The 11,601-nt window shown below is 44.3% G+C and overlaps 1 protein-coding gene across 5 annotated transcripts; it reads left to right on the top strand.

Moving 5' to 3' along the window:
* Positions 1-1,580: 1,580 nt before the first annotated feature.
* On the top strand, positions 1,581-11,354 carry CCDC181 (coiled-coil domain containing 181). 5 transcript variants are annotated; one of them, XM_081908497.1, is made up of 6 exons: positions 1,581-1,708; positions 3,370-3,530; positions 5,059-6,015; positions 8,495-8,641; positions 10,034-10,188; positions 10,959-11,354. In XM_081908497.1, exons 2-6 carry the CDS (start codon positions 3,393-3,395, stop codon positions 11,119-11,121), a joined length of 1,560 nt encoding a protein of 519 aa, XP_081764623.1. In that variant the 5' UTR covers positions 1,581-1,708; positions 3,370-3,392; the 3' UTR covers positions 11,122-11,354. The 5 variants fall into 5 exon arrangements, with proteins under 5 accessions (XP_081764623.1, XP_081764625.1, XP_081764622.1 ...); XM_081908499.1 differs by having other exon boundaries at positions 1,695-1,820; positions 10,037-10,188; XM_081908496.1 differs by having other exon boundaries at positions 1,695-1,820.
* The last annotated feature ends 247 nt before the right edge of the window (positions 11,355-11,601 follow it).

Genomic DNA, 11,601 nt, shown 5'->3' with positions numbered 1-11,601 from the left:
GGCCCTCTTTCCTTTTGTCCCTCCTCTGATGCCTTCTAGCATCTCTGCCTCCCAAAGGCTTGCACAGCTGTTCATTGTGGCAGCTCTGGCTACAAGCTCCCCAGGCAAATGGTGCCTCGGGCTGGAAATCAAATGCTGCAAACCCGAAGTAAGTATCTGGTTTGCGAACTTTTTTCAGAATCTGAACTGTTACGTTTTGAGTGTTACGCTTCCTTTTTCAGTGCCATACTTCCGTTTTGAGTGCCCCTGCTCCTGCTTCCACGGGAATAGGAGCTAGATCAGGCTGCTCAGCTGGGGAGGTGCAGGCTCCCTCACACTTGAGGGGTCCGCGGCTGGGGGCTCCTTTAAACTTCTCCCTTGAGGGGAGCATCAGAGCCCCTGCAACACCGGAAGGCAGCCAGGTGGAATAGTTGCTGGGGCGGCGAAGGTGGAGGCAGCCCGGCAGCTGCATCTGAGAGCCCCTAAACTGCCACTGAGGCAGCTGTTGGGCTGTCTCCACGTTGCCACGAGATGCTCCTTTAAAGGTACGTTGAGATGAACGCAGCTACGCACCCCTCAGTGGAAAAGTGTGACGGACCCTGCACCTCTCCAGCTGAGCAGCCCCATCCAGCTCCTCCTTCCATGAAAGCGGGGGGGGGGGGGGGGAGATCTCTCAGTTGGGAAATGGAGGCTTCGTGCTCCCCAGCTGTCATTCAAAATTAAAACTGAAACTATCCAGAAAACCACAAAGCCAACAAACTTGCAAGTCTTGAAAAAACAGCAACACAACAAATTGAAAAGAGCAATCAAATCGCAAATGAATCAAAATCACAAGAAAACAAAACACTGACCCTAACCCTAATTCTAATCCTCACTCTCAACGCTTACCCAATCCTAAAATTAACCTAACCCAGAAATGATCTTGTTAGATAGTAAAATTCATGTTAAATTGCTGTTTTAGGGATTGTTAAAAAGTCTGGAACGGTTTAATACATTTTGCATTACTTTCTATGGGAAAGCGCACCTTGGTTTTAGAACGCTTTGGTTTTAGAACAGACTTCAGGAACGGATTAAGTTTGGGAACCAAGGTACAACTGTAGATGAATCATAAGTACCAGAATACATCCATCCATCCATACTGCTGTTCGTTATGGGTGTCTGCTTCCCAATAGGTTCTAAAGGCAGTTTACAAGATACTTTTTTTAAAAAACAAAAAACGCACAAAAGTTAATAGCGGTAGTTCTAGAATAAGCGTAATCCGCAATCTGAGATAATTCCATTTAAATTCGAAAGTAAAAAATGCACTCAAGATTACTTTTTCGTAAACGGGTGTTAAATAATCTTGAGTCACTATAGCATCCTAGACGCAGATAAATATCCCAAGTGTAATAAATGTGCTTTTTGACTCCCCGATGCCATGAGGGAAGGAGGTCGAGAGGCCACTAGCCCTCATTAAACGACCTTGAAGCTGACCGGTAAAATGCCTTCCTTGCCAAGTTACCACATATAACCTCAGCTTAGCGGAGCAGGCAGGCAGGGGCGGATTTCCCGCCCTGCGTGACGTTTCGCGGCGTCTCCATGGCGACGGCAAAGGGCCGCGGCGGGAAGCCCGCGTTTGTCCTCCCGCCGGCTCGCCCTGCCTGCGGTGGCTATGGAGACGGCGAGCGTGGTGGGCGGCGCGTGAGAGGCCGCGTGTGGACCTTCGCAGCCGCCGTCGTCCTCCGCTTTGGTGAGTGGCGTGGGGAGGGGAAGTCTCGGCGGCATGACGGGCCGCCGGGGGGGCGCAGCGGTTACCATGACAACGCCATGGAGGGCGGGTCGCGGCCCGGCGCCGTCCACAGGTGGAGATGAACGACGGGAGGGCCAGGGCCGAGGCGGGTCTTGTCGAGGCGGACTGCGGTCTACGGCCAGCAGCCTGTCAGAGCCTGGGCTCGGTGGGGCGGCGCGGACCCGTCCGAAGCGCCCCCCTTGGCTGGTTGTCCCGGCCAGGAGGGGCGAGGGAGGGTCGGGCAGCCGCTCTCCGCCGACGGAGCCGAAGGGGCGGCGGGGAAACGCAGGAGCGCAGGGCTTGAGCGCCTCCTCCGGCTCCGTGGTTTCGGCAGAGAGCGGGCCTCGCCCCGGGGGTGGGCGGGGAGGCGGCTGCCATGGCGACGGGCGTAAATCGCTCGCTTCGGTCAGGCTCTTCAGGTGCTCGGGAAGCCTCGGGGTCCGAACAGGCAGGTTTCGCCTCGGGAGGGGCCTCGATCTTCCTTATCAAGTGGCCGCCCCGAGGCTTGGTTTGGATCCTCCAACTGGATCCGGAAAGTTGGTCTGAGGCTGCTTTGCAGGCGATACCTTCATCGCCTGGCCCGGCAGATTTGCATTGTAAGAATGGGATGGTGCTTGGCCAGTTTTCCTTGATGGATCAGCGCTCCACTGCTTACCTTGCAATATGTCCTGTTGAGCTTAGTGGAATTATTTCTGAGTAGGCATGCATAAAAGGTAAAGGGACCCCAGATCATTAGGTCCAGTCGTGGCCGACTCTAGGGTTGCGGCGCTCATCTCGCTTTATTGGCCGAGGGAGCCAGCGTTTGTCAGCAGACAGCTTCCGGGTCATGTGGCCAACATGACTAAGCCACTTCTGGCAAACCAGAGCAGCGCATGGAAACGCCGTTTACCTTCCCACCAGAGCGGTACCTATTTATCTACTTGCACTTTGATGTGCTTTCGAACTGCTAGGTGGGCAGGAGCAGGGACTGAGCAACGGGAGCTTACCCTGTCACATGCATAGGATTGTGCTTTTAGTTTATCAGTAATCAACTTTTAGTTTATCAGTTCGAAAGCACGTCAAAGTGCAAGTAGATAAATGTGACACTTACTAAATAACAACCTGAGTTGGTGACAATTTTTTAAATTTTTGTTGTGAACACGTCTGGCTATCAGAGGGCTTTTCATGCATTTCTCTGCCAGTATGCATGAGTAGCAATTTAGTGTTGGTACACATTCAACCCTCGTTAACTGCAACATAAAGGAAAAGTGAATAATTTTGTAATTGGAAACATGATTAGTACAGAACAGGAACTATGGAGTTCAGGCAGTATTTCTTGTATCTAAGACTCTCATGGAAACTTCCTATAAGTTATTTGATCCAATCTTGTAGGCCTGTGGCATTTTGTACAAGCTACAAAAAGCTGGGTGACTGTAGGACCGGTTGTTGGTCATGAAATTTGGGTAAAAAAGCAGACATGGTCCAACAGGCAATAAAGCTATTGAATTACAGCTGTGAAATAATCGGGTTCAAGTCATGAAAATATTCTGCAAGATTGCCTTCTTAGAGTCATTAAAGTGTCCATATTCCAAAACACTTAGTTTCTTTGTAATGAAACACTTCATATATTTTTTAATTTGTAGCTTTCCATTAAGGAACATCCACAATGAGTGACAAAAAAGACACTAGTGAATCTTCAGACACTGGAGGTCCCACAGATGGTGGGGACTACGAAGATGATTTTGAAAAAGATCTTGAATGGCTAATTAATGAAGAAGAAAAACAAATCTCTAATGATATACAGGTATTAGCAAAATACTACATTAGTCTTGTGCCAGTATCTCAATTCCATATGAAATGTGCTGATGTAAATAGATAGACTGGAATGAGAGAACATTTATGGTTCTTAAAATATTGTTGGGTGTAGGCTGAGATCCAGGGAACTTAGACCTTCGAGATCAAGCCAGTGCCAACTTTCAGAATCATCTGGAGTGACCTTACCTGGCATTAATGGTACAAGAGGAGATAATTCCTTGTGTGCACCTAGAAGTGTGTGTTGGAATGAAAAGATTCTTTGGTTTGCAGTCTAGGGCTGCAATCCTAAATAATAGTGAGTAGGCTCTGTTAAATGCAATGTAAACATGCATAGGATTGCACTGTTTAAAACTTTTAAAAAAACTGGCAATCTAATAATTTTTTTGAGATAAGAGATAACAGATAAGAGTTCCCAGACAATCAAAAACTGGAAGTGATTGTTCCAATTTTCAAATGTTCTTTTGGAAGCCGAACGTCCAACAGGGCTTCCGCAGCTTCCAGTTGGCTGTAGGAGCTTCCTGCAGCCAATCAACTTGCCCTTTGGAAGTCAAACGTTTCGGAAGTCAAACGGACTTCCGGAACGGATTCTGTTTGACTTCCAAGGTATGACTGTAATTGACTTGGAATAACTCAGCACAGTTGAGTGAGGAATGGAACCTGGGCTTCCCATATCCAAGCTCAACTTCTCAGTCATTGCACCTCACTGGCTATTCTTCTAGAATACTGTTTATACGCATTTTGAACTTAAGCTATTAAGTTTTTATTTAGTTACAACAAAAAGGAAATTTGCCTTGGGAACTATGTGAATTGGCTCCAGGCACATTGTAATCTGCTTTATAGAGCTGGACCACTGGTCCATCTAGATCGGTAATGCCCATCTCACTGGCAGTGGCTCTCAGGGTTTTAAAGGGGACATGCTTGGAGATGCTGGGGACTGAAGCTGGGATCTTCTGCATACAACGCAGATGCTCTACCCCCAAGATACAACCCTTCTCCCATATTCTTAAATATAATTGTTAATGGCACACTGGTTGTATGTGCAGATTATACTAAACCATAGTTATGCAACATGAGCAAAAGAAGTGAGTTGCGGTCAGCTTCAGGCTCATAACCCTACTGCCAGAGAGGAGGAATTTGAATGTTTTGCTTCTGGTTCTGCTTGACACTGGTTTGTTGTTGGACTGACAAACTGTATTCACTTTTAGCTATGATTAGTTTCAAACAAGCCAATTTCAAACAATAGTTACCAAAGCTGGCTTGTTTAACACTATTTAAGATTAACCACATTTTTTAGGTCCAGATGATACAGCAAGTTTGGTTAATCGAAAGTGGAAGTGAATTATTCCAAATTCCTGCCTGCATGGGATAAAGAGAGAAAGTGTGTGGAGTAAGTCAGAGAGGAGACTAGGCTTGTTCATTTCATAAAATGGAGTTTAGCATGACATTTGAAGACAGTCATTTTATGTGTGCTTCCCATTACATCCTAACATAAATAGGTACTTTGAATTTCTTTGTAGAATCATGATGAAAATGAAGGTGTTGACAAAGACTTAGAATGTATAGAAGATAGAATAAATTCTCCACAAGAATCTTTTGAAGGTGATGAAGTGGGAGAACATCCTTCACACGAGCCTCCTGAGCCTGAGGAAGTTCTGGATGAGAAGTCACAAAATGAAATTTATTCAATACTTGAACTTGATCCTAAGCAGTTGGAGCAAACATCTGATTCTGACAGTGAAGGTTCTTGTCAGGAATCAAAGCTAGAAGACCAGGAGGATGATGATGAAGATATAAAGCGGTACATCTTAGAAAAAATTGAGGAAGCCAACAAACTACTTCTATCTCAGGAACCTTTAGATGAAACGAAAGAAAGGAAACTAAAATTCAAGGATGATCTAGTAGATCTTGAAATCCCCTCTTTGAAAGCTTTAGAAACTGAAAAAAATGATTCCCACAGGAACATTTCAGGCAGACTGTCTCAATTGCACATTTGTAATGGAGCAGGAAAGGAGGATATTTCTCTTTCTATTAATGGTGGTACAGATGATGAGCACAAGGATGGCAAGATCCTAGTAGAAAGAGATGGGAAATTTGAACTCCTCAGTATCCATGACATTGAGAGCCAAGGCTTCTTTCCTCCACTAAGTGTTTCTTTTAGTGACATTGAAGCTCAACACATTTCTCCTAAAACCTCCTACAGTACTGCTTTCAGCCCTGTCTGTATAACAAAGGAAGACTCCTTAGGACAAACATCTGTGACCAGAGAAGGGTGCATTCGTGTCCCTCAGCCACCACCCATTCGGCCATGCTCAGCTATCAACATTACAAGAAACACGGAAAGGGGGAAAAGTCCACGAAGGGTGCAGTCAGCAAATGTGAGTCTCGGTGCAAGAAGCTCTACATACTGCCTGTCACCCAGGCAAAAAGAACTGCAAAAGCAAATGGAACAAAGAAAAGAGAAATTAAAGAAAGAGGTGAGAGTACAAAGGAAATGAGGAGATCAGTGCACTGTAATTGGGTCTTGTTTTCGACACATCCCTCCACGACTCTCCTTGGCAAACTCACTTTCTTGTTAAGAATAGCAAGGAGCATCTTGTGCAGAGTCCCATCATTCCACTAGCACAGTTGCAAGTAGTAAGCCCTTTTCAGTTGTGGCTCTACAATTGCGGAACAAGCTGCCTGTGCATATATGCAAGTGTATTTCACTTTGCTTTCAGAAAGAGGAGCATTAACTACCTTTTAAAAACCACACTTTTAGGTATTAGTGCTGCTTTTAGCATAATAATGTAAAATCGGGGTGGGGTGGGGTGACTGGGGTTCTAGCCTAGCAGTCGGTTTTCAGATCTAGCAGGTAGATCTGAAATGCCCACAAGCCATTCATGAAGGCAATAAGCTACCCCCAGTGTTTATTCCCACTTCAACTAATATTCAGAGATACACTGCTTTTGAATATGAAAATTCCCTTCAGCTGTCATGGCTAATAGCCTTTAATGAGAACTGCCAATTCCGTTTTTAATACCATCTAAGCTAGTTGCCATCAATTCATCATTAGCAATAATTAAGTGTTGTATACTGTATTTGCTTTCAGTGTAAAAATGTATGTATGTATCTTTAAGGCAATCTTTTTGGGCCACTGGGTACACTGGGAAATTTGAGGGAGTTCTGAGAGTACCAGTCACAAAATGACTGCTGTGGAGGTTTGGCATAACACAAAATGGTTGCCACATCTAAAAGAATGGAAAAAGAGATGGGCACTCAACTGTACCATTTTGTGGTCCTGGTAGCCACTATCATTAGAAAAAGACACCTATATCAGTCACCATCATGCTCAATCCTTGCACCTCTGCTCTATTCAAAATGGGAGGATGGATGTCCAGTTTTAGCATTTAATAAAACATGGGCATGTTTAGAGGTGTGTGTGTAATGTAGGGGAGGCTGAGCCAGTGCAAACTGGAGCTGAGCAGGAAGAGCAAACAGTAACTCACACACTCTGGATTTTTAGGGGACATATACTGAGATCTTTGGTGCTAATGCCCATGGGCACTATGCTGGCAACCCCTTTTGTAAGGAGATAGGCTTTTACCCAGGGACGCGGGTGGCGCTGTGGGTTAAACCACAGAGCCTAGGACTTGCCGATCAGAAGGTCGGTGGTTCAAATCCCCGTGACGGAGTGAGCTCCCGTTGCTCGGTCCCTGCTCCTGCCAACCTAGCAGTTCGAAAGCATGTCAAAGTGCAAGTAGATAAATAGGTACCACTCCGGTGGGAAGGTAAATGGCGTTTCCGTGCGCTGCTCTGGTTCACCAGAAGTGGCTTAGTCATGCTAGCCACCTGACCTGGAAGCTGTACGCCGGCTCCCTCGGCCAATAAAGCGAGATGAGCGCTGCAGCCCCAGAGTCTGTCACGACTGGACCTAATGGTCAGGGGTCCCTTTACCTTTACCTAGGTTTTTACCCACTTTCAATGGAATTACATTTTGCTCCTTAAAAAGTCTTGTAGGAAAGATTTGTATGACTTGAAGAGAAATCTGAAGTAGATACGGTGTTTTGCATATCGACATCTTGCTTACCTGTATCTCTTCCACCTAAAACCACTAGCCTTTATCATTAAAGCATTGCTCAGATGCAGTTCCCCTTATTGTTGGTTTTGTGCTGTGGTTTGAAATTGAAAATGGGGAATGGGAGGATCTTATAAAGAGGTGCCAAGTAATATGTGACTTCACTGCAGCTGTCTCTAAACTTGAAATTCTCCTTTTTTTTAATCCTTCTAGTATTTTTAGACACAAATGATGATCATTACTGTCCCCACCTAGCTTAAAAAAGGTAAAGGTAAAGGTACCCCTGCCCGTACGGGCCAGTCTTGACAGACTCTGGGGTTGTGCGCCCATCTCACTTAAGAGGCCAGGGGCCAGCGCTGTCCGGAGACACTTCCGGGTCACGTGGCCAGCGTGACAAAGCTGCATCTGGTGAGCCAGAGCCGCACACGGAAACGCCGTTTACCTTCCCGCTGGTAAGCGGTCCCTATTTATCTACTTGCACCCGGAGGTGCTTTCGAACTGCTAGGTTGGCAGGCGCTGGGACCGAGCAGTGGGAGCGCACCCCGCCGCAGGGATTCGAACCGCCGACCTTTCGATCGGCAAGTCCTAGGCGCTGAGGCTTTAATCCACAGCGCCACCTGCGTCCCCCCCACCTAGCTTGCAGATGTGTAAATGCAGCACCAAAAACTCATTCAATTCACCTTAATGTTCTTAATATCTCCCAGACACATTGATAACATTGTTGCATTGTAACTTCTGAAACACATTACTATCATCACTCTGTATTCATGCTCCGGTTCTTTTCAGGATGGTCTAGAATAATTTCAAACACCTTTTACTACTGCTGCTTGAAGAATTGCTGAATTTTTGAATTGGGATTGTTGAAAAGTTCACATTCTTTGTTCACATTTTAATGTAAGGAAGAAATTCGGAAAAGAATACAGGAGGAGGAGAAAAGGAGAGAGAATGACATGGTCTTCAGAGCTTGGCTGCAGAAGAAAAAAGGGCAGCTGCAGGAAGAGAGGCGAATTCAGAGGGCAAAACAGCTGGAAGACTTGAATAGCAGAGTAAGTTTTCCCATGCCTGTTGTCCTGCTGCAGCCTGTTTTAATTCTAAAAAGTTGAAACAAAGAAAAACCTAATCTGCCTGACAAGGATTGACGGCAATCTCACCTATTTTCAGAACTGTAGCTGCAAGCAGGTATATGGCCATGACAATTTTAGGATCACTTGCCTACAATCAATACAATTATCAGTTATTTAGAAACCCATTTGCTATGCTGTCAAGCATCTGCAAGACTCTTTTTGTGGCAGTTGTGGTATTTGCATGCTACCCTTTAATTAAATTTAATATGGCAGTTTCCCCCCTAAGCAGATGTTGTGTCCGGTGTAGGCATCCATTGGAGACTACTTACCTATGTCACGACACATTTATTTGCTTTTATCAAACGTATTTAATGCCTGGTATAACTATGCAGAAGGCATAGAAAATAAGGTGGCCTTATTTGTCTTTGGCTCTTGGGATGGTGGTGGTAAAGAGTAAGGAGTGTGCAAGACCTTTTTATATCCAAATAATAATAATGAAGATGATGATGATGTCAGTTACTTCAGACTTTTTATGGCAGCTGCATTTAGCCCTTATTGTACAGGAATATTGTTCTTAATCTAACTTGAAAGTTCTCAGTGAACTAAAGGATGGGGTATAAATTCTAATATCAAACATCTCATACTAAAATCATTGTGTTATTGAGCAAAGCAAATCACTTGATATGCAAATCTGAGGCTCGATTCCAAAAAACAGCATCCTTTTGTGACTGACCAGCTTGAAAACTGAGTTACATCTAGTTTTTTCTCAGGTTGTGAAGTTTTTCTGATGTTAAGGTTCAGACTTCCACTGCAGGTAAGTAATATTGTTTCCTCCAAAATGTATGTGTATATATTGGAATATATATATGTTTATATAGCCTTTAGTGTATCTAGCCATTTCTGGAAAGCTGGTATGCTGCCATGAGCCTTAGCTTCAATATGTGTGAATCTGAATGCCTTCTAGATGCATTTTTGTGGATTATCAAAAAACTATGCCTCCTCAAAATATATACTGAATACAGTCATACCTTGGATCCCAAACGCCTTGGTACTCAAGACATTTTGGCTTCTGAACATCACAAACCCGGAAGTGAGTGTTCTGGTTTGCGAACATTCTTTGGAACCCGAACATCCGATGAAGCTTCTGTGGCTTCTGATTGGCTTTGGGAGCTTCTTGCAGCCAATCAAAAGCTGTGTTTTGGTTTCTGTACGTTTTGGAAGTCAAACAGACTTCTGGAATGGATTCCGTTCAACTTCCAAGGTGTGACTGTAACTGGAAAGTGGTGTAAAATGCTCACATTAGCATTGTAAACAAGTTGCTAATATTTGATTTATTTGGAGTAGATCTCTGGGGAGTTAATTTTTCTTTTGAAGCAGGAAAGCAGAAATCCAGAAGCAGCTTACAAGTCATGGCTTAGAAAAAAGCAGATAGAACACATGAAAGAAAAACAGATACAGAACCTGAAAGAGCAGGAAGAATGCATGTTTTTCCTTCCAAGAACAGCGGAAAATGACAACGCTTATAAACAGTAAGTTGTTCAGTGTTGTGTTTGTCCTGTTACTGCCTAACAGGAACAATTCCATCTCACTTTTTATCAACTTAATTTGGATTGTTTCCCTAGGAAGCAGAAGATGACAGCCTTTCCCCTCATTCCGAAGTGTCTTCCCTCACTCTACAGTTTTCTTCACCCTCTAGAGCCCATGCATTTCTGAGGAGCATCCTCCTGCTAAAGAGCAGTGCTGCTCTCTTAACATCAGCATTACAGCTGCTTACTAGGGTGGTACATGGGCTGGGTCACTGTGAGGATTTGGCTGCACAGGCACATCAGCAGAGTATATGGTCATGTTGGGAAGGTACCTATGCAACACCATTTAACTGTACCTGCTGCTAAGACAGCAGGATATAGCACTAGAACAATACTGAATTGCCAAGAGCCAAAATTTTAGAAAATTGAGACTGCTCCCAAACTGATTGAAAGGGGCTGTGGAATATCATATCATTATATCTCACAGCCCCCTTTAATTCATGGTGAACTCAATTCTTATAACAGGAACTTCAAAAATGCATATTAGCCCTCAAGCATTATTATCTAGTCAAAAGCACTTGTGGTCCACCTAGTATTCAGTGTTCTTATAGCTCTATAAACTATCCTCTGATGCTGTGTTCTATTCTGGAGAGTGTGCTGTTTTTGCTAAGGGTAAAGTAGGTGACCTGGTTTTAGTAAACCTGGAAGAAGTAATCAAATTAAGCTTGGACTACTTCATATTCAGTTTTTCAAAAGAATTAATTTCTCTGCAGATGGCTAAAAAGGAAGAGACGGGAGAGGCGAGAAGAGCAAATGGCTGCCAAAGAGCGAGCAAGGCAGCTTAGGCAGGAAGCCAGAAGAGCAAAACAAATAGAGAATATTCTCTGTTCAATTTCTGAACCCAAATCTCTTCGCTTCACGGACCAGTACAGCTGAGATTTAGAGTCACCGGATTCCTCCAGTATGACTCTCACAGTACCTTTGTATAGCTTGCTCTTGAAAGCAGCTTCTTCTGGGATGTTTCATAGTCCTTCAATAACGGCTTAATTTTCTCAATCTTACTAATCTCTCCCCCTCTTAAACTTGGAATAAGTCTCTATTTGTGAATGGGTTGGGGTGGTGTTCTTAGTTCTACAAAGCAAAAAACAGAATAAATGCCCATATGGCAATTGTGGTGTAAATCCTTTTTAAATAGCTTGCCTTGAGGACCAGTGTTATCTTCATACCAAGTATTTGGTGTAAAAGCTACACTTAAACTACTGTCACAGCTAATGGCAATGTGCTAGCACATAGCACTAAGGACTTTACCAACATCTAGTTGGGACTCACTCCTGGACATTGCAGTTTCAAAGTTCTGTCCTAATGTTCTTCCCTGTTATACTGATCCTGAATAGGTAGTGGAGGGGGACAGTGTGA

The sequence above is a fragment of the Podarcis melisellensis genome (genome assembly GCF_964234715.1).
Source record: "Podarcis melisellensis genome assembly, chromosome: 4".
Lineage (NCBI taxonomy): Eukaryota > Metazoa > Chordata > Lepidosauria > Squamata > Lacertidae > Podarcis > Podarcis melisellensis.
This window is presented reverse-complemented; position numbering and strand designations above follow the sequence as displayed.